Source organism: Phallusia mammillata, chromosome 5 (assembly GCF_965637545.1).
Source record: "Phallusia mammillata chromosome 5, kaPhaMamm4.hap1.1, whole genome shotgun sequence".
Lineage (NCBI taxonomy): Eukaryota > Metazoa > Chordata > Ascidiacea > Phlebobranchia > Ascidiidae > Phallusia > Phallusia mammillata.
Genome location: NC_137256.1, coordinates 22,443,197 through 22,465,461, shown reverse-complemented (window position 1 = coordinate 22,465,461; position 22,265 = coordinate 22,443,197). Strand labels below are relative to the sequence as shown.

General features: G+C 36.0%; 5 protein-coding genes across 5 annotated transcripts; 4 read left to right on the top strand and 1 right to left on the bottom strand.

Annotated features, from left to right (window-relative positions):
- Positions 1-27: 27 nt before the first annotated feature.
- Positions 28-3,121, bottom strand: LOC145229445 (testis-expressed protein 36-like). Its single transcript, XM_080094789.1, has 6 exons — positions 2,876-3,121; positions 2,491-2,625; positions 2,251-2,331; positions 2,040-2,169; positions 1,512-1,669; positions 28-1,217 (listed from the first exon to the last, which is right to left on the bottom strand). Exons 1-6 carry the CDS (start codon positions 2,924-2,926, stop codon positions 1,125-1,127), a joined length of 648 nt encoding a protein of 215 aa, XP_079950915.1. The 5' UTR covers positions 2,927-3,121; the 3' UTR covers positions 28-1,124.
- A 921-nt stretch (positions 3,122-4,042) lies between these two features.
- LOC145230684 (DNA polymerase kappa-like) lies at positions 4,043-8,429 on the top strand. Its single transcript, XM_080096185.1, has 11 exons — positions 4,043-4,313; positions 4,420-4,561; positions 4,666-4,818; positions 4,885-5,004; positions 5,235-5,354; positions 5,451-5,582; positions 5,658-5,807; positions 6,455-6,654; positions 6,779-6,917; positions 6,980-7,106; positions 7,622-8,429. The coding sequence occupies exons 1-11, from the start codon at positions 4,204-4,206 to the stop codon at positions 8,227-8,229; spliced, it is 2,001 nt and encodes a 666-aa protein (XP_079952311.1). The 5' UTR covers positions 4,043-4,203; the 3' UTR covers positions 8,230-8,429.
- A 45-nt stretch (positions 8,430-8,474) lies between these two features.
- On the top strand, positions 8,475-13,794 carry LOC145230688 (uncharacterized). Its single transcript, XM_080096190.1, has 7 exons — positions 8,475-9,133; positions 11,004-11,102; positions 11,623-11,844; positions 11,910-12,048; positions 12,387-12,626; positions 12,696-12,783; positions 13,213-13,794. Exons 1-7 carry the CDS (start codon positions 8,477-8,479, stop codon positions 13,340-13,342), a joined length of 1,575 nt encoding a protein of 524 aa, XP_079952316.1. The 5' UTR covers positions 8,475-8,476; the 3' UTR covers positions 13,343-13,794.
- Positions 13,795-13,869: 75 nt separating this feature from the next.
- On the top strand, positions 13,870-16,401 carry LOC145230689 (L-threonine 3-dehydrogenase-like). The gene is made up of 6 exons (XM_080096192.1): positions 13,870-14,672; positions 14,740-14,876; positions 14,938-15,090; positions 15,404-15,635; positions 15,715-15,842; positions 15,960-16,401. Exons 1-6 carry the CDS (start codon positions 14,441-14,443, stop codon positions 16,257-16,259), a joined length of 1,182 nt encoding a protein of 393 aa, XP_079952318.1. The 5' UTR covers positions 13,870-14,440; the 3' UTR covers positions 16,260-16,401.
- Positions 16,402-16,521: 120 nt separating this feature from the next.
- LOC145230685 (vacuolar protein sorting-associated protein 33A-like) lies at positions 16,522-22,122 on the top strand. The gene is made up of 10 exons (XM_080096186.1): positions 16,522-16,693; positions 17,159-17,440; positions 17,870-18,091; positions 18,403-18,577; positions 19,098-19,282; positions 19,774-19,900; positions 19,959-20,164; positions 20,303-20,437; positions 20,732-20,894; positions 21,378-22,122. The coding sequence occupies exons 1-10, from the start codon at positions 16,583-16,585 to the stop codon at positions 21,575-21,577; spliced, it is 1,806 nt and encodes a 601-aa protein (XP_079952312.1). The 5' UTR covers positions 16,522-16,582; the 3' UTR covers positions 21,578-22,122.
- The last annotated feature ends 143 nt before the right edge of the window (positions 22,123-22,265 follow it).

Here is a 22,265-nt window from a genome sequence, read left to right as displayed (position 1 = left end):
AGAGAACTTTAACAATACACAACAAACGGTGATCGTCAATGACCATGCTTTCAACGGTTCAACCAAGTCGTTTAATTGTTTAATACATAATGAACTATAGACTTTGTTGTTTGTAGGAAATGTAACAAACTGTTGTTTCCTGAGGCATATCCGGTGTGAAAGCGGCACAGCTTGTTGCGGTATACCCTGACCAGATTTGTTTCTCAAAACTTCCAATCGATACTTCCACAAACAATTTGTCACAAAAACATGAAGCAAAACAACATGCAAAATACTTTTCACTTTTGGTTTTGTTTGTCCATTTTAAAGTAGAAAGTAACAAATGAAAGATTCTCCTCATATGTATAGCCCAGTGGCCCAATTTTTTGTAATAACGGACACCTTTTTGTTAAATTGTCGAGGTTGTAAACCCCACATACAATTATCATAGTTAATTGAATTTTGCCTTCGTGGGTCCTCTGGAATCATATTATGGAAATCTGTGGAGCCACAAACCTGGGTTGAGAACCACTGATTTAGCCTTTGAAATCAAACCTACCACATCATGCACACCAATTTATTGCTTGTGTTGTATTGAAGCATGGGTGACCACTGAAACATAGACTAAAAGTGAAGGAATTACAAAAAAGGTAATGTACCATCTTCGCAGATGAAGCAATTGATCTAAAAGTCTCGCAAGTATAAAATTTTGTCACATGCTGATTTGTAAGGTAAGTTATTGTTTTTTTCTACCAAACATACAGATAAATTAATTTGTCATGGTAGTGACAATAGGCCTGATGTAAAGAATCTACATGCATATCTTTCTAAGTGCTTCTTTAGGTTAACTACAAAAGCAATGACAAACTGTGGGTGCTATTAAAAGCTCATCACAACAATAATGTGAGCATGTTTCCACACAATGTAAGCTCATAGGTTAAGACAAAATTGGGCTACTGCAAGAAATCAGGTAACATGCAAAAGTGATAGGTAAAATGTGAAACAATTGTTCCCGACTTCAACTCAAAATTCACTCAGCCTAAATATTGGTGTTCTGTAATTTGAAACTATTCGGCATGGAGCGAACAATTAAAAGAAAAAAAATACACAGTGACAATACAAAGGCATGTAATCAGGTCAACAAATTATGTTACTTTTGTTCGCTTCGGGAGCATGCTGTGAGCAAATGTATGAGCATGATAAGAGTATTTCCATGGGTTGGCTTTCAGATGGGGTTCCTAAACATAAAAATTTGTTTGAACAATATTTAAAGGCAGAACTATATGAAAATCATTGGACATTAAAAGGAATTCTTGCCTACTTAAACTACTCTTATGATGGAAATTACTTTCAAATTTTTTTCACTAACTTAATTGCATTTACTTTTAAATGTAAAATAGTAAGAGTTATTTGTTAAATAGTAGGGCTTCATTAAAGATAAATTATTAACAATATACATAAGATAGTTTGAATTTTAAACACATACACCAGTGTTTTGGGTGCTCTAAAGGTTTGTCATTAAATTTAAGTACCTGTGTGTTGGCAAGTGTTTGCAGGTATGTCTGTGGCACAATTTCATCATTACCGACCCACATGGTAACATTTGATGGTGTACTCAGAAGGTTGCTTGTCGATGGTGTGTAAAATTTAGAGTATCTTCGGCAATGACGTGAAAGGGGCCTCTCTTTAACTAAATATTCAACAGTTATAATATGTTGATGCACACTGTTTATTTAGACCTATAAGATCTCACCAGTGCAGCTGTTGATTAGACATTGGTAGTAGTGCATAAACTAGATATTATGCCTGGCAGCAATAGCTTATATATTGGTAGTATATGCTAGTGTAGCCAGGTGACACAATACATTTTGATAGGTAAACATGCTGAAATATCATGCCTCACCTCATGGGTTTCATGCCATTACTGTGGCTGTAACCTGCCCACACTAGTCTGTACGTCTAGCTCTGCTTTTAGAGTTATAACATTGAAAACCCACAAAAACTTAAATTTAAATTTTATGAATCTATAAATTAGTTGCGAATTAAATTCATGGCTTTACCAGCAAAATCTTCTCTGTACAAGCTGTTGATGTCATTTTTTTTATGCCTACGGTTTTGCTCTGTCCATGCAACTATGTCTTCCGAACAATGTTGTCCATTAGCAAAAACAGTCTTTTGCTTTCCTAAACCCTAAAGTACAAAATCACAGACTTAATGAGTACAATCTCACACTTTTTGCAACCACACCCAACATTTCTTTAAAATCTTTACCTGTCCAAAGTAAACACCATGGTCTTGGAATGAATTTCTGTTGTCATGCAAAGAAAAGGGATTCTGCTGTTTGTAAGGAACCTTCATAAATTAGGAAAATGTCCTTTATAACGATGCTTAGACAGTATGCTCAATAGAAAAATGGTTTTTAATCACATTTGTAATCTAATGGTACACTTATATTTCTACCAGTGAAAATGGTGCGTGATAAAGTTTTGGATGTATTGCAAAGCTTCTGACCTTAAGTTTGTCTTGAAACAGTGGAGGACATTTGACATGGGAGCTATGATCAGATAAGCTGTTCCCCAACATAATCCCTGTTGTTGTTCCGCTCTCCCTGCTTGGAATATTGGTTGGCATTCCACGGTGGGTAAACTGTAAATGCCAGTTGAAGAGTGAACAGTTATATATGGTTGATTTTATTAAATTGGTTTTGATCACGATATATTTTAAAAAGCACTTTGATTGGTTTGGGCTGTGCCAATTGCATTTAGTGAAGAAACTCATACACAAACAGCAATAAAAATGGTTCAAACAACAAAGCCTTCACTGGGAGTTGCAATTAAAATATAAAAAGATTTCATGTAAATTATCAGAATATTGTGTAGATGCAAGCACACCCTACCCATATCCCATGTTCTTCCTGTGATGGGACGAACCTTCGGCCTTTTCCCATCTTACTCCAATGTATCAAAGATCACAACGTGAAACAGAAACTCATTCCCCTTGCTGCCTTGTAAACGATTAAATCTGACAAAACAATAGTTTAAAGACCACAGCGTACATTTTTGTTCCAGAGCCGCAGGGGGACATTAAACAGATCTTTAGTATGATCAAATGTTTATCAAACGCAATAAAGCAATGCTTGCGCCAATTAAACGTTGTAAAAATTAATTTTGTCGTATGGAAGAAAAAATGCAAAGTTTCCCATTTCAGAGAAATTTTGCTGCTTTCTCTGTTGCCTAGGAAATGACGTCTCCTGGGCAACGAAGTCATAAAAATCATAATTTTGGCATTTCTTGGATTTTCATTCAATAAAATCATTTTTTTTCTTCCGTCATAAAATCAGCAAATTGACAAAAAAGACCTATAAGTGGTTGGGTATTTGTATTTGCCTAATATCGAGTGGCGTGCTGGCATTTAAAGTCTTGGCAACTTGCAGCTCAGATTTTTTTTATTTGTTAGCGGTTACTGTAAAAAGCATTAACCCATCTTGTTTGTACAATTTTATACATGAGTAATAATATTAAAAACACCGATTTTTATAATTAATAAAGCTACATTTGCTTAGCTTTCTCAATTTTTAAAACATCAAAACAAAATGAAAATAATGACTCATCAGTTTTGGGAATATTTTATGCATAGGAAAAGATCTACTAAAGTTGGAGATCGCCAATGCCAAAGGAAAACTGGCTCTAAGACTAATGGGTAGCTTGAAGTTTGTTTTAAGCGCAGCCAATGTAGTGTGTGCCCAACTGAATATCTACTTTTTTAATCAATTTTAAAGTTATGTATCGCCCAGTAATTTGCACTTAATTCCCATATGCATGCATATGTCTGCACACATTTTCGAAATATATTTGTTCATTTTACTTCACCTTTGTTGGGTGAATGGGTTGTAACATGTCCGCCAAGCTGCCTTTTGATTTTTAATTCCTTCGAAAATGGTTGTTTAATTTAGTTTAACTCATTAGTTTCCACTGTGTTGTAGTAGTTCTGTGAATGTTTCTTGGTTGAGTTAAACACACAGCCTCATCGGAAACATTACCACAATATTTCCTATTTTGTTGCATAGGGAATGGTATATTGCTTTTCTAATGGGCCTGATGTTGATTAAACATTACCTTTTTTGGAACACAATTCAAGATTTTCTGAGTCTAATGATATGTGTTATTTTTTGTAAAACAGTTTGAATTACTTCTGTGTTGTATGATTATTTTCTTGAAATAAACAATGGAAGAAGAAAGCAGTGGAAAATTGTCAGATACGAAATTAGTGGGCCGAATGGCTCTGAATGATAACAAGGCTGGAATGAAGGGCCTGGACAAAGAGAAAATTAATAGGTTTGTGTATTTTTATTATTTTATCAAGTAAGTAATTTTAATCTTCTACTTTTTGTCAATAATTGTTTTTTTACTTCTGTTAAAACATTTCACATACAATTTCAAGAATTATCATGGAAAACACTGTTGGATCACGATATTACAAGAACGAGCAAAAGAGAGACAAACAAGTTCAAGAAAGAATACAGAAAATGAAAGAACGTTCCAAATGCTTTTCATCACAACAAAGAAAAGAAGCCCTTCAAAAAGTAAGAGTGGACTGCTATATGTAGAAAGATAATGTGTTTTCAGTTGTTTTTTTCAGAAAAAGTGATTTCGTAGATTTAATTATGTTTTTATATTTTTTTACTAGGCTGATGAAATATTAGCCTCAGTGGAGAAAGAGAGGGATTTATCTAGGACCATTATACACATTGACATGGACGCTTTCTATGCTTCTGTTGAAGAAAGAGATCATCCAGAATTAAAGGAAAAACCAATGGCTGTTGGAGGAATGGATATGCTGGTACATCCTGCTAATCACTAAGACACCAACTAGCAATGATTCTTAAATCTTTACTTTTTGTTTTAGTCTACTTCAAACTACATGGCTCGGCGCTTTGGAGTTCGAGCTGCAATGCCTGGATTTATTGCCAAAAAGCTCTGTCCTGAGTTAATAATTGTCCCACTAAACTTTGACAAATATAAGAAGGTATTCTTATGTAGCAAGATTCAAACCATCGTTCCATGTGTAAAGCGTAGGCCAGGTGTTTTTCAAGAAATTAAATATATCTTGTAGCAATCCACTACAAAGCTTCACAATTACAAATGCACAAATTTGAAAGATGACTTTGAAAAAATCTGATGTTTTTGAAATACACTCATAATAATGGTTATTTTACAATAAAAAACATGTGTTTATAAAAAGTGCATTTTCGATAGGTAAGTCAAGAGTGCCAATCCATATTTGCTGACTATGACTGTAATTTCATGGCAATGAGTTTGGATGAAGCTTACCTTGATATTACTGAACACCTGGAAAAAAGAGTTCTGCTGTCAGAGGTGAAAAATAAATATGTTTTAAATGTTTGATAAAATACCACTTCTTTCTGTAAGAAAAGAGTAATACCATAGCAATAAGAAGTGTATGTTTTGAAGAAAAAGCGAACATTTTCATTTAATGCTGAGCTGTTGAATGGAAGTAACACTAATGCAAGTGAACATCCCACTAAAACCTTTGGATTTTCTGCACAAGATGTTTCTGAAGAGCTTCGGTTTAGAATTCACCAGGTATAAACTGTAAATAGTAATTATCAACACAAGTGTTTGTTCAGTATTTTTTTGAGTCTTGGATTAAATTTTTAGAAAACTCTGCTAACTGCAAGTGCTGGAATTGCCCCGAACACAATGCTTGCCAAAATTGGAAGCGATTTGAACAAACCGAATGGACAGACTTATTTTAGACCAGACAGAGACTCCATTATGGAATTTATACGAGCGCTCTCCATAAGGAAGGTGAGTAAATATAGATGTAAAAAATCAAGTGATTAATGTTCTTCTGCTGCAAGCCTCTGGGATTTTTTTAGTTCAGAAAAATAATTAAAATAAAACCTTTCAGTGTGTACGTCTAATATTGTTTATAGGGTCATGTGCAGTGTTTTTTTAAGGTGTTTTTGGGGACCGAAACGGTCCCCCAAATTTCTCCAGCGGTTTCCCAAAATTTGCCAGTAGCCTAATAAATAATTCGTTTAAGCAAATATGGCTATTTTTTGGTATTTAAATGAAACACTTGCGGTCTCTTAAAACTATTAGCGGTCACCCAAACCAAACCATAAAAAAAACCTGGTCATGTGTGTAAGAATACCAGATATATGAAAGTTTAGGCATTGGTTTTGCATAAGACTGATTATTGGGCATGACTTTACTCAAGACATGTAGCAAAACATAAAAACAATATCAGCTTGTAACAGTTTAACCTCTACCCCAACATGTATAGGCAACTACAACAAATGTGTGACTATAATAATACATTTTATCCAACAATTTACTGTACAAATGAAACAAACGAAATTAGTCCTGCTTAAAATAAGTTAGTTTCTGTTACCCTTAATTTACAGTTTGCTATTCCCTTGGTAAATAAAGCTAAACAAACCATATTTTAGGTGAGTGGAATTGGCAAAGTCAGTGAGCAACTTCTTGCAGCACTTGATGTAAAAACATGTGGAGACTTATATGAACGCCGGGCAGATCTTTTTCTTTTGTTTTCGAATATTTCTTGCAATTTTTTCTTTCGAACTGCTTTGGGTTGTTCATCATCCAGGCTAGAGGGGGACAGTGAAAGAAAAAGCATTAGCACAGAAAGGTATGATTGTGTTCAGACATTTTTCTGCGATATCCTGTAAGTTTAAAAAACACTGTGTATTTTTTGGTGGTAAATATACCTGTAATACATTTTGTATCATATAATTTTCTTAATTTCTTTGCAGAACTTTCAACACAATTTCGGACCCGGTGAAGCTGTATCTAAAACTAGAGGAACTATGTGAAACATTAGTTGGAGATATAAAGAAAAATAATGTACAGGGAAAAACAGTAGTACTCAAAATCAAAACAGTTGACTTTGAGGTAGGATTGGCAATTGTTATTGATTTATCTAACAAAGCTAATGATTTAATGCTTTTGTGAAGAGCCGTACCAGGTCACGAAGCATCAACAGTGGCATTCAAACGAAAGATGAGATTTTATGCATAGGAAAAGATCTACTAAAGTTGGAGATCGCCAATGCCAAAGGAAAACTGGCTCTAAGACTAATGGGTAGCTTGAAGTTTGTTTTAATTAAAATCTATGGTTGAAGACAAATGATTCTGACTTTAAGATTTGAGATTGCTATGACAGACTGTGTTAAAACCTAAATCAAGGTTGCAAAAGCCACTAAACCACAGACAGTGCACACTGTTTCGACCTATAAGGTCAGTGCAGCTGGTTACAAGAGATCGGCTGTATGAGTTGGTGAGGTATGGCTTTTCAGCTTGCAGTTTCCAACAAACTGGAGTGACGTAGAGGGCTACATTGGCTTGTATGGCTGATCTCTCGTCACAATCTGCACTAATGACATATTATAGGTTGAAACAGTGTGCACTGTCTGCGGATTTGATTTTTTTTAGTCAAACAAAAATTTGAATCATAATTGGAAAATGATGGCTTTACATAAATAGACTTCTGTAGCCACTTGAATAACATAGGACTCTAAATCAACTAGTAGGAATTCTGACTCTTTCTAAAACATTTAGCTTAGAAACATACATTGACGTTTTATACACTTTCACCAGGCATTGGTATCTCCAAGCTTGAGGCTGCCTCCTCAGCACAGCAAGTGTCCATTCGGAGTTTCTTTACTGGCCGCAAGAACAACAATGCATCAACTTCATCCATTGATACAGTAGACCTTCTTGCTGAAGTATCAGATGCCTCTAATGATGCAACAGCAATTTTCAAAGGCACCGAAACCAGTTGTGAAAAAGAAGGAGAAATGAGTTCAGAAAATAAAACTGCAAATTTTGAAAACTGCGATCTGGTTATAAAGTGTGCAACTCAGTCCACTTCAAAAACTGATTCTTGTAATATTACGGATAAGGAAACAAAACCTGATAGCATTGATGTTGGAGATAGAAGTGCCAAAACCAGATTGTTTGAAGAAGATATGACGTGTCCATTGTGCCAGGTTACTTTTAGTGCCTCTGAGTTTACGCTAGGGCAGTTTAATCTACACATTGACTCTTGTCTAAGTCGTCGTGAGATAAAAAATATTTTACAGTCCGAGTCCAATAACAATCAACCACTTTCTCGAAAGCTTTCACCCAAAAAATCTGCTCCCTCCAAGCGAAGGAAAATAGCCTCAAATCAATTCCATAAAATTGATAAGTTTTTTTCAGGATAAAGAAAGATTGCTCTAATTTCTGTGATATAAACAGTGTTTGTATTGTGTGTGTTTTTTTATTTTACAGCCCTATTTTTAGTTGTTATTTTTGCAATTTACCTTATTTTATGCAAAAAATCTTGTTGCATACTTGTTTATGTGATCAAATTTGTCTCCTGCTATTTCTACGTACATTGCCTCATATGTTTATTCCTGTTTCAGATTAAAAAATGTTAGGCTGTTTAGTAAGAGCTAATTAAATTGTGCAATGAACCCTTATCATTCAGGGGGTCCCCCAAACTGGGTGAGACACAGCTCTGAATTTCGGCCGCCACATTTTACCCCAAATCAAAACTTCCCTAACTCTCACCCACATGAAGCAATGCAACATCCAACCCAGCAGCAAATGGTTTTTGGTGGCCCAGGCCCTCCGAACCCTGGTTATGGAAATTTGCCTTTCAATGCAAATGATAGTCAACCTAGAAATCCACACTTTGGACCGGGTCAAATGAATACTGGTATGCCTGCCTTTGGAGCTAGATCACAGGCCATAAACCAACACATGAACTGGAATCCGAACATGAGACCTGAGTTTAGACTGGATCAACCCCCATCAGGAAGATTTCCAATGTTTTTGGGACCTGACCAAAACATAAGAAACTTTGGTCCACCCAGAATCCAAGCGTGGGATTCTAGGCCTCCGTTTCATGATACAGGAAGTTACAACTTACAAAGACCTCATAACAGACCAGTAAGACCTCAGTTACAAAGCAGAAGTCAACTTCAAAATTCCAGTGCTGTGAGCAATGCATCGAAGGATACTGATTTGGTTACCTCTTTTTTGTCAAGTATTGGAAAGTTACCAAAAAGTGCCAAGTCCCAACCTATGAAGGCTATCTCTACTTCAACAAAACAATCAATAACAGTAGGTTTTGTGCTGGGTATCTTGCATTTAATTTTTCCATCTTTTGTGTTCTTGTTTGTAACTACTTAATCATTGATATCTTAACTTGGCGTAGTTTACTAACTAAAACTTATACTTAGTTTAAGGCAGTGGTTCTCAAACTTTTTTTGTAGCGACGCCCCTGGACAAGTTTTACTGGACTTGTGACACACCAGCCAATAAAAGTTAATGAGAAAACTTGTTATTATGGGTCCCCTTCCCTGAAGGGGACACATTTTGATTTTACTCGATTTCTTTTTTTTTTTTTTCTTTTTTTTTTTTTTCTTCCCTGAAGTTTGTCCACCCCATTTTGCCATGAAATCTTTGGTGAATTTAGATGAAACTTTCACAGATGGTAGATATGGTTGTGCAGATGTGCCATCTGCTTCGTTTGTCATGACAACCCCAGTATTTACCCCGCTAGCCCCCAAAATGTAAAATGTTGTTGGTGCGCACCACAAACGTTAGTTTTCTGCTAGCCATCAAAGTGTAAAATGTTGTTGGTGCGCACCACAAATGTTAGTTTTCTGAGGTGTTATAAAGCCAACCAGACATTTGTTACCAGTGTTTGTGGGTTTGTTCGAGGATGTTTTGCAGTTGACACTTAACAGCCTTATGACGTCAGAAGCATTGACGAATGTTGCTAATAACACCTCTAGTGGTCAAAATGTTAAACATTGTCAGAATTGGATAAAATTTTACATGACTGTTAATTGGGTCATTGTGGTTTCATATTTTATACTTTTGGGTTTTAAACCCCATCAGTTACCCCACTAACCCCTAAAATGGGTGAGTGTTTTAAACGCTGTCGGAATTAGATGAAATTTTGACAGCTTGTATAATTTGTCATTTTTAGGTTTCAATTGTTGTGTTTAACCCTGTAGCCCCAATATTTACCCCTCTAGCCCCCTAAAAGGGTGAATTTGTTAAACATTGTCCGAATTGGATGAAATTTGGACAGCTTATAGAGTGTGCTACTTATAGTTGTTGTTTATTATGTTCAACTTTGTCGCCCCAACATTTACCCCACTAGCCCCCCAAAATGGGTCAATTTTTTAACAATGTCAGAATTAAATGAAATTTGGACAGCTTGTAGAGTGTGCATTTATAGGTGTATAATGTTGTGTTTTACCCTGTTGCCCCAGCATTTACCCCACTAGCCCCCCAAAATGGGTCAATTTTTCAAACTATGTCTGAATTAAATGAAATTTGGAGAGCTTGTACAGTGCAATATTTATAGGTGTTAATTGTTGGGTTCAACCCTGTAGCTCTATCATCCTCCACTAGCCCCCAACAGTCACGTGCAATTCGCGCTGATTTGTGTTATAGGAGCTGATTGTTGTGTTTTAGCCTATTTTCTCACTGTTTAACACTTTTTTTCTCAGATAGACCATAAAATAGAAAAACCTTCAAAAATGTATAAATGGACTGAATTTGAATAGTTTGTTCTCCATATAGCATATTTATTCAGGCACAGTACCGATCACTGTGTTTTACCTTACAACACCCGACTTTCTCATGGTTATCTCTTGAAATGTATTATTTACAACTTTGCATGTGTGGGGGACCCATGAGTTTTTGCTTGCAGAAACAGCCAAGGTTATAAAAGACAATGGATGATATGGGACCTAATATAAAATTAGTGTAGAAAATATGTGTTATAGTGTATATGCAAGGGCAATATGTGCTAAGCCACCCTTCTAGTTAAAGTTGTGTTTATTGATACAACAACAAAAAGCCACGAAACCGAACTATTCTGCGATGCCCTTGGAAAAATGAAATGACGCACCAGGGCGTCGCGGCGCACAGTTTGAGAACTACTGGTTTAAGGGATTATTTATATGTCATATAGATAAGTGAAGCACAACAAATGCTATCAAGGGCTAATGTGCTGATAAAAATGTTGGAAGAAACATCTGAATCATCCTGTGACAGTACTCAAAAGATAAAGGTAAAATTTATTGTAACACTGTTTGGTTGCGGAATAATAATTTATTTGGTTTTATTTAGTTTTCTGGATTTTGAGATATTATTAAAAACTGAACTATTAGCGAGTATGCCTTCACTGATAACGCAGTGACAATTGTTGAAACCGGTCCAATGGAATCTAATCATTATTCTCAAGCTCCCCAAGATTTTGTTTATCAAGCTTTTTATCATACTTTAAGGCCTGTCTAAAGTTGATATATGTTTATTTCGCTTGGTAAGGAAAACATAGCAACAGTAAAAAGCACTAAAACAGTCACCAAGCTTGAAAATAGCTGCACAACATTATGCATTGCAAAAAGTGGAGCACGCAATTGGTGAATAATGGCTAAATGTGTTGCAGCTGCACTGTTATTGTAAAGCATTATGTGGTGTGAGCTCTTCATGTTTATATTTTAGACATGTTGCCCTCAGTATTCTCTGGTTCAGTGTTTTGTTCCAGCAATAGCATCAATGTAACTGATGACAAATAAATTTGTTTGCAGGATGAGTTGATCAAAATCTTATCTGTCATGAAAGATCCCAAGGTGGTAAAGAGTCTTGAGACAAGAATTAAACAGCGCAGAAAATCGCGCATGAGGAAAAAACTGAAACGGAGAAACGCTTTTGAACAAATGCAAGAAGAAAAACGAAGGATTGAAGAAAAAAACAAAAAAATTGAAGAGTGGCAAAAACAAGAAAATGCTAAACTTGACCAACAGATTAGGGTAAATAAGTCAATCTGTACACATTTTTTCCAAATGCAGGCGAAAAACTTCGGTTATTTGTAAAGGAAGCAGAAATGCAGAAGCAGATAGATGAAGCGTTGGTTGAAGTTAGAAAGGAACAAGCGGCAACCTCAAAAGCCATTGAAAGAATTAGTTTTCTCGCAAAGCTTCGGAAAATTCGCTTCAATGCAAGAAAAATAAGAGGTAAGTTTTAAAATTGTAGTATAGGACATTTTGGTTGTGTGTTTCAACATTCAGACCAGGAAATGGCCTTTCAAACTTATGGCTTAAACTGTGCTGTTGTCAATAAAATCTAGACCACTGTTGTAAAACGTCACAGCAGCCCCATGTTTAGACAAAATAACCTACTTAATTTAAACCTTTTTACTTAACCAACTAGATAAGATTGCTAATTCCTGTTGTTTTAATTGTTTGCTTTTTGTAAATAGTTTCAAAATACCTCTGTCGAGAGCAGCCCTTTTTCCTTTGGTCAAGGTTCTGTATAAAAATGCTTTTTGTTTATTTACTTGTTTCTTGATCAGGGGAGGAATTGCCGGACGATTCTGTCAACAACAATTTTGACCAAACTGTAAAAAAAATCAAAGGAGACTTACAAATGCATAAAGCGTCCTGTGAAGAAAAGGCAGCCTCATTGCGACTATTTATGGAAGCTGAACAAAAAGAAGCTAAATTAGCAATTGAGAATAAACGAAGAAGAAAAGAGGCAGAAAGGCAAGCAAATTGGAAAAAGGAAAGAGAAACTATTTTGTTTGGAAAATCTGGTACTTTACTTTCATATATGTGTTGAAATGTAACCTAATAATCAGTAAATCTATTACTTTAATCCTTAGTTGAAGTGGATGCCTTTGACCCCATGTGGCCAATTCAAGAGTTACACAAACAAGCAAATTTGACATTCAACAACCTTGTGCAATACAGGTAAAAAGATTTGTATAATTTTTATAGCATTTCTACCTACACTTGTGCACAAAGTGTTGTGATGTCACACATGAATAACATAGTGGACATTGTGCTTTTATCCCTCAAAAAAAGGCAGTGATGCTAGGCACCGATTACTAAATTGGCTTTTGCTGTAATGACAGGACTTATCCTTAGGATTGTTTGAATTGTGACAGCATTCAATCCCAAATCAACGTTTGTGTACTCTTTTTACACTGACAACTTGTCCAAAAAATTGCCTGATTTGTTGTGGGGAATGGTAAAATTTTTGCGAGACATTTTAATTCACATATTTTTTGCATGAATTGTGTTTTTATGTTCAATGAGGGTAAGAAAATTGTGCCTTACTTTCTTTATTTGTAGATGTGTACTTTTTCATTTATAAACTGTGTGTCTAATTTTATGCAGGCACATGTGGGACCAGTTTTTGGATCAGTCTGGCACATCACTTCCAATAGATTGGGTAGAACCAGTTCAACCTTCATCATTTGAATGGAAAAATATGCTTGAATCTTCTACTGTGCCTTCTGAAGATTGAACTGGTGTTATATCCTTTGTTGTTTAACATTGGAAAAGACTGTTAACTTTTTCTGTTGAATCACAAAAATGACAATGATTAAAAGCAGGGTTGTGGAGTCAAATAAAATTGTTTCAACTCTGACTCCACAGTTTAAAATTTTTCCAATTACACTGTTTATTTAATCTTAAAGACTGTGTTAAGGTTACTGCACATGTATTAACTGAATTTGTTTCATTTTTTCAAAACATCATTATTTAGGGAGACAAAATAAAAGTTTTTGTACCACAATCCTGTGTCAACAGCAAGGAAGCATGTGGAGAATAAAAGTTGTATCCTTTTGTTTCTTAAGTAATATAATTTGTAGCATTATCAAGACAACTGTCATGTTGTAAAAATATGTTATTTTGTGATCATGAGGCAATGGTTATGATGTATTTGAAATGAAATTTGAAAAATTGTTTATGCTTTTACAGTGCAAGACTGGGTTGTTTATGCTTTTACAGTGCAAGACTGGGTTGCTACAACCTTCTTATGTGATGGTAACAAGGGGACTAAAGTGCCAAGCTGCAGGCCATGTTTTGTTTTATGATGTGTTAAGTTGATCAAACCAGATCTCAGAGTATGGGTTGATATGAGCCGTCTAAAACAAGACTCAAAGACCCAGGCGCCTATATTCCAAACAACAAAGTTTCTTTGCTAATAAGAGGAGTAAAGGTTTTGATGGGATATATTGTGTCGCTTGTTTGCTTTGAGCGTTTGTGGAATTGATAAGTAAATAGGTTTCTACGATACTTTCGCAAACATCTTCATACTTCCGACACCAACAATAAACAATTAATGTATGCAGTGCATGTTTGCAAGGCTGGAGCTGAAAATTCTCACAATGAGGTTAATTATTAACTACTATGCCTTTACATTAAAACCTGATGAGCGTTTTTCACCACACTTCATGCAAAACTTTTTGCAGCAGTATGGATGAAGTCGTTACTTGAGGATGAGCATAATAATAGTTGCAATGTTTTCTTCTTGGCTGCGCACTGTTGACGCATTTTTATAGCGCAAGATCTTTTACGCTGCGCATAAACTGGTCTTACAGTGGTTATTAACGTAGTTAGAATGCCTAGCCACGTGAAAAACTTAGGAACCATATGTTTTGAAACGAATGTTTTAATTTGGGAACACTGTTTTGCCATAGAAAACACTATATTACCTAATTTGTTGTTAGTAGTAGCTACAATGGAAGCTTTGTGGTTTTTGGGCACTGAAAAAGATTTGTCCCACCAAGAAAAATGGAAGATACCTGAAGTTACTAAACCGAATGATGTAAAGATTAAAGTGGCTTATTCCGGTAAGTTGGCATCAATTAGGATTGTTGCTCGAAATGATTGGCTTTTCAACTGATTCGGACACTTCAGGTGTTTGCGGGAGTGATTTTCATTTTATGAGTGGCGAGATGGGAAAGTTCACCCCAAAACAGGATGGGGTTATTCTCGGTCACGAGTTTTCTGGTGTCGTTGTTGAACTGGGCGAGGCGGCTAAATCGTCGTTTAAGGTAGGCTACCTCAATAAAAGTGAAGCATTGCTTAACGTAAAACCCCTGGTGTTGACTATAGGTCGGTGACAATGTGTGTGTGAATCCAAACTTTTGTTGTGGAAAATGCGATTGGAGTGACGAAGGTTTTCCCCATTTCTGTGAGTCCAACATTACTGTTGGAGTAAAATGCAACGGTGGATGGGGACAATACTGTGTGGTTCCTAACTTCGTGGTAAGTAGGTTACTGTGGGCATCCGTTTCCTAAAAAACTGACTCTGGTTACAATCACTCCTGCATAGTTTTCTCTATATTGCCAAAATTTAAAGCAGTGTTTTCCAGCTTTTCTTTGTCGACAATAGTTTTGTGGTGGAAATGCATGATAATGTCATATAACCACACAAAAAGGTAGTCCTAATATCGAAGCATTTGCAACACAGGGCAACTATGTATACAACAAAGTATTAGCTTTGCTTTTTATGTGACCATCGGTGGTATCTTGTATTCTGTGACGTCCTGCAAATAGCTTGTTTCTGTGTTAATTGCAGGTACACAAGCTTCCAGATTCAATTAGTCTGGAACAAGGGGCATTGGCTGAACCTTACTCATGTGTTATAAGGGGTTGGAACAAGTTGGGAGTCCTTCCCAAAACCCATGTGCCAGTTCTTGTGCAAGGAGCAGGCATCATTGGCTCGCTGTTTGCCACACTGCTACATCACCATGGTTACAAAAACGTCACTGTGTCGGAACCCAATGACGAAAGGAGAAAGTTATGCTCGGGTATTAGGCTAGATTCAATCAATGTGAAACCTTAATTTTTATGGTCGAATGTTTGTTTAAATATTAGTTGCTTTTACAGGAATGGGATTAGGATTTGACGTCGTTCACCCACAAGAGCTGGAATTGAAATTAGCTGGAAAGGATGTGGACAAACATGGATTCCACCTGATTATTGATTGTACGGGAAATCCAAAAGCGTGTCAAAAGGTCGGTTTTGCTCTTGCTAAAAACCAAAAACGTTTTTTATTTCGTATCAGCGACATTGTGACTGAAAACGATTTTCCGACAAATAAATAACGCACTAATATTTTATCTTGTCACTAGGCGTTAGATTTTGCCCGTCGTGGTGCCACTGTGTCTTGGTTTGGATGCTCCCCAGCTGGAAAAACAATCCCTGTCGAACCATTTCAAATCTACTGGAAGGAATTGACCATCGTTGGTTCTTTCGTCAATCCATTCTGCTTTGAGGAAACTCTTACATTGATGGAAAAGCTTGGCGCATCCGGTCTCCTCGATTATCAAAAGCTTGGGATAAAAACCTTTGATTTGTCCAATTACAAGGTTGCACTGGAAAGTCTAAAGTCAGGAAAGGCGTCGAAAGCCATGTTTAAATTTCCAGAATGAAAAACTTGGTGATGCGACCAGAAAATCATTGCACCTTAAAAATTTAATTTCTGAATTGATACCGCAGTTAAAAAACAGTTTTTGTACTTTGTTACATGCGTGGGATCGTAATAAAATTATGCGCAATTGCATTGGCCAATAATTTTGTCTTAGTAAAAAGAGATTTCTATGCTATAACTAAAAAATTCCCGAAACGGAAAATGGATGAGTGCAAATGCAAGTTTTTGAAAGTATGTTTTGCAATTTTTGTGACAATATATTAGTATTTATTGCAGTTAATTTGCAGTGTGTTGCTTAGCTGGGTTAATTTGTAAATTGCTAAGATGACATCGTCAGCCCCGCATTTGTCAACGGGTTGTGTTAATTTGGGTTTGATTCGTGATGACTCGAGGAAAGAGCTTCTGCGACTGCTTGACAAATGTGCCGGAACCAAGGTATGATGGTTGTTACTTGTTACTATGATGGTTGCTGACATAAAAAAATTGCTGAAATCTGTGAATTGAGGGCAGTATTTCAACTTAAACTAATGTGAAAAGTAGGTTTGTTTTGACATTAGTAAGTGTTTTTGAGAAATTTAAAGGCTGTGCTTTGAGTGCGGTCTAAAACTGCTAACCAACTTAGCTGCATATCCCACACTGGTTAGCTTACAGTACACAAGGGAGCTTATCCCTTATAACCCACACTTATCCCACTTAGCTTACACAAAAGCTGCTTAGTGCCTGGTTTCGTTAGCCCATTTTTCTAACCGTTTTGGTGCTAGCTTAGCCCCTGTTTAAGGCCGTATTTAGTTTGTTATAACATGGGCTAAGTGACTAAGCGGGCTGGGATTTTTATACGTTACCACTATAATTCCAGTTAAACATGCAAAACAATGTTTAATTTTTTGCTTTATTTTACAGGCTCTTGTTTGGGATCCAGAATTAACTGAGCAATTTGGACTGATTGCTGAATACTCATTGTTAAAAGAATATGAAGTTGATCGAATGTTTCCTCTGCGACCAACAAGATTGCCCAAATCCAATGTTCAGCATATTGTGTTCGTAACAAGGCCAGTTGCATCACTTATGGATCAGATTGCAGTTAACATCAAAAAAGAGGAAGAGGGTGATGGATTTGGTCGAAAGGAGTTTCATGTTTTCTTTGTCCCATGGAAAAGTTTTTTGTGTGTCCAAAAACTAGAGGCAAGTGTGGTGTGGTCTTTGGGAAAGGTGTATAGAGCATTTAAAGATATAAATATTAATATTTCATTTATGTGTATACAGACAGATCAGGTTAATCACATAACTTGTTTTACTGCATTGGGATCATGAATCACAACCTAATGCAATTGTTAATTAAATCACAGTTAATTGTTCAGAACAGCATAGAAAAGCGGTTAGTAGTTAACCAAGTTTGTATGTAAAAGTCATTTTGCAGAAAAAAAATGTTGTATGTCTCAGACAATAAACCAAGTTTACTGTTTTTCAAAACTATTGAACTAAGCATGTTTTTTGGAAAAAACTTGAGGAAAATAGATAAAAGCAGCTAAAAGTACCCAGTAGTATTCTGTACTCAGATCAGAAGAAAAATGACTGATAAGGTTTATCAAAGAGTATTATGTGTGTATGTAGGAACTTGGTGTGTATGGAGCTCTTACAAATGTTGAAGAATACAAACTAGATGTGATTGCTTTGGACTCTGACATACTTTCCATGGAACACCATTCTGCATTTTATGACATCAATATTGATGAAGATATGACTTCACTATACTTGGCTGCTAAAGCGATCATGTCCATTCAGAAACAATTTGGGACAATTCCACTTGTTTATGGCAAAGGAAAATGTTCTAAGGTATGTCAGCAATACAAATTGTCCAAATATGACATTTTTTATTGTATATATACTGTTTTTGTTTTTAAAGACTGTTTTATAGCTTAAACTATCAAGTTTTGGGAAATAATTAGCAGCTTTAAAATATGCTCAAATGTTACTTAGTGAAACTAAATTTTTAACAAAATGAATTGTCGTTTAAAACCCTTCCTAAAATTTGATTGTACAGCTTTGTATGAAAAAGCACATTCAAAAATCCATTGGCTTGTATTACAGTAAACAAAAACTGCTTTAATTTATTCAATCTTATATACGATATGTTTATTCCTTAGAACCTGTGTGGCTTGTTGCGAAAAATGCAAGAGGAAATAGGTGAAGTGGCTGAAGATGAGCAAAGTCAGATTGATCGACTTATTATTATCGATCGAACTGCTGATCTTATTACTCCTCTTGCCTCTCAACTCACATATGAGGGTTTAATTGATGAAATATATGGAATTACAAACAGTATGTACTTTAATGTACTTTATAATGTAATATATAAGCTATTGCTGTCAGGCATAATATCAAGTTTATAGAGCTCTTCTGGCAAATATAATTTTATTCCGACGTTTCGACATCCTATACAGGTCGTCTTCATCAGGGTAAATAACACTGAATGCTAATAATACAGTGCACGATAAAAAAAAGTAGAGGCCCAAACACTTGTTACGGTGTGGTGTTTTCGTTGCGTTGTGACATGCTTGCGTTCCATTCTTTTTTCCTGTGTTTATCATGCACTGTACTTGTCGCATTCTGTGTTATTTACCCTGATGACGACGACCTGTATAGGAACGTTGGAAGAAAATTACATTTGCCAGAAGAGCTCTATAAACTTGATCATAATGTAATGTTATACAAAAGAAATTATTTTCATGATAAATACACTAGCCAATATGACTTAAAGAAACATGTTTTGGCTCTTGTATTATTAAATTAGTATTCCTGAAGAATTGCAAACAATTTCCTTGTGTTTGTTATTCTATAGCCACAGCTTCTTTTCCTCCTGATAAGTTTTCAAAAGCATCAAAGTCAGAAGATCTGGCAACAGAGAAAAAGAAAGTGGTTTTAACCTCAAAAGATGAACTCTTCAGTCAACTTCGTAATTGCAATTTCAATGCTGTAGGGCCCAATTTGAAAAAACAAGCAAGGACAATATCTGAAAAATTTGAGGTACTTGAAACTGGGAAAGCAAGTTTTTTTGTTACCGCTTGCTTTAGTTAGTTGCAAACTACATTTTGTAACATTTGTATGATATGAATCCTATACCGCTAGTTAATTTGTTGTTGTTAATTGCAAGTTATGGTAATTTGCAGGAAAAAACTGGAAAATTGGAGTAGCCATGAACCAGAATCATCTATATTTTAGTGGAATAAATTCTTACTTTCGATAATTATAGTATACAGCAGCAGTTCTCAAACTGTGCGTCGCGACGCCCTGGTGCGTCGTTTCAATTTTCCAAAGGCATCACAGAATATTTCCGTTTCGTAACTTTTGGTTGTTGTGTCAATAAACACAACTTAAATAATAAGTTTCCTTATTAACTTTTATTTGCTGGTGCGTAGCAAGTCCAGAAAAGTTTTCCAGAGGCGTCGCAACAAAAAAAGTTTGAGAACTACTGGTATACAGAAACAAGCTCATTCATCTAAAATTTATTTTTTAAGGAACGACATGCAGCAAAAACTGTTGGTGAAATGAAACAATTTGTCTCTCATCTTCCACAAATGCAACAAGCAAAAGCAGCTTTGGCAATTCACACAAACATTGCAGAGCTCATTAAAGAATACACAGGTAAATGTGAAACAAAAACTATGCAACTTCAACATTCAATAACATTCGTTTTGTGCAGAGGAAAGTGATTTTCTTGAAACTTTGTCAGTGGAGCAAGAGTTTTTGAATGGTATTGGAACAGACAAAATAAATCCCTTTATTGAAGATTGCCTTTTCCAGAAGAGACCGATTGTCCAGGTTTTGAGACTGTTATGTCTGCAATGCATCACAAACAATGGATTTAAACCAAAAGTTTATGATTACTACAAGCGTGAAATCCTTCAGGTAGATACAAGTGTTTTGTTTAAAATTTTCGGCATTTATAAACTTTTTTGATTTGTTTAGGAATTTTAAAGTTGTTCTAAAGTTTTTTATTTGTTAAATAAGGAACTGTTAACTAAATCATGAACTATTTTTGAACAGACATATGGTTACAAGCATTTGATAACTTTGAGTAAACTGGAAAAATGTGGCTTACTTCGTCCTATGGGAGGCCCATGGAATTACAACACTGTGCGAAAATCTCTCCGTCTTATTGTTGAAGATATTAATGAAAAGGTTTATTACTTATAATTCTATTTATTTGTGCCATGTGAGAAGGTTTCGTTATTTATTTTGAACATGTTTAAAGTCAGACTGTGCCTTATGGCAAAATTTGTTGCAGAAACACCAGTTACTAGATTTCCAATGCTTTTGGTTGCTTGAAAAAGTTGAATAGGACTAGTTGCATACTGGTCAATCACATATTCCATTTGTTTTTGTGAAAATTGTGATGTGTACCTTGTCTTTTGTTTAAAAAGTTTGGGTAATTGGATAAAATTCCTTTAGCAAATTGAATACTCTTCTTTCAAGGAGCCCCAAGACATTGCTTATGTGCACAGCGGTTATGCCCCTCTAAGTGTCCGTCTTGCTCAAATCCTCAGCCATCCTGGTTGGAGAAGCATTGAAGAGGTTTTAAAGATTATTCCTGGGCCAACTGTAAGCGGCTTACAGCAAGGTGTTCCCAAAAAGAAGTGTAAGTATGGGTGGTGAAATGTCTGAGAGTTTACAAAAAATATGTAAGTATGAGACCTGAAGTAATGGCACTCTAGTACCCAGCAGGTAAGTTGAAACTGCAGTTAGTAGTTTGACAGTGTACCAACTGCTGGTCAGGATGGAAGCTGATCTGAACTTAATGGGTTTATAGGCACTAGTACCCGAAGAGTGATGATTTATTTGCCACAGATCACTGTTTTTCGTTTTTCTGTATGTATGGCTTTAAACACGGCCATCCCAAATTCTCTCAACCCTGGTTTCAAACACATCCCAAGGTAATGTGTGCTTTCGGGAGAAATTGTCATGGTTGCATTAAATTGGCAAAATATCGCAACAACTTTGTTATTTTGGATTTCCGATTGCATCAAAAACTATCCAGTCAACGCTTCCTAAACAGCTTGTCAAAACGTATTCATGGTCAATTGAAACAAAGCTCGCTTGTTAACCAGTCACTTTTCCACAGGGCAGGGCAGTGTGGGGAGCGACAGTGGGAGTAGTTCCTCCACTGTCACGTTGGTGTTTTACGTCGGCGGGGTGACATACAGCGAGTTGTCCGCTCTGCGTTATCTCTCAGCGCAAAACGACGGACACGAGTATATTGTAGCCGCGACCAATGTTGTCAATGGCAACCTACTCCTTCGCTCATTGGTTCACAACGACTGATACGACCACCGATGCTATGTTGTTATTTATTACGAATGGGTTTCTTGTACCCTGAATCGTAAAAGATTTGCAGTATCTTGCTTCGAAGTGATGCCATGTGATTTCAATTGCGATAAATTATGAATTCTACCAGACGGCAGATAATTGAATTTTTGACCGGTTCTGTAAACTTTACTAATAATGAATGTATGGCTTCTAATTTCATTAAGGTATGCCAACTTCTTATCCGAATGAGACACAGAACGTCTGCAGTTTCTTTGTTTGAAAGTAGTGCATACACGATGCCATCAAAAAATCATACTCTTAAAATTTCCTTATTTGATGTATTTATGTTTCATGTCCAGCTAATTCCTCGACACAACTGTGCATGATAATTGTTGCCCTGTTGTTACTGTAGCCGAAGTAATTACTATTTCGGCAATTTTAAAAGGTTTATTAATTTTATGTAATGGCAAGAGTACCAGTTTGCATAAGCGAACAAGTAAAGTCTAACTGGGTGTCATGTTCACCCGCTACAAGTGCAATAATAAACTTCACCGCCTTGACTTGTTGATGGCCAGTGTGTAGCGGTGAAGGTTTGCACAACGATGCATCGATTGGTTTTACATTACTACAGGAACTGCCTTGTCGACGTTCCCTTGGTGTGGCTAGTTGACTCGTGCAGAGCTTAAATGTGCGCAGATCTAAC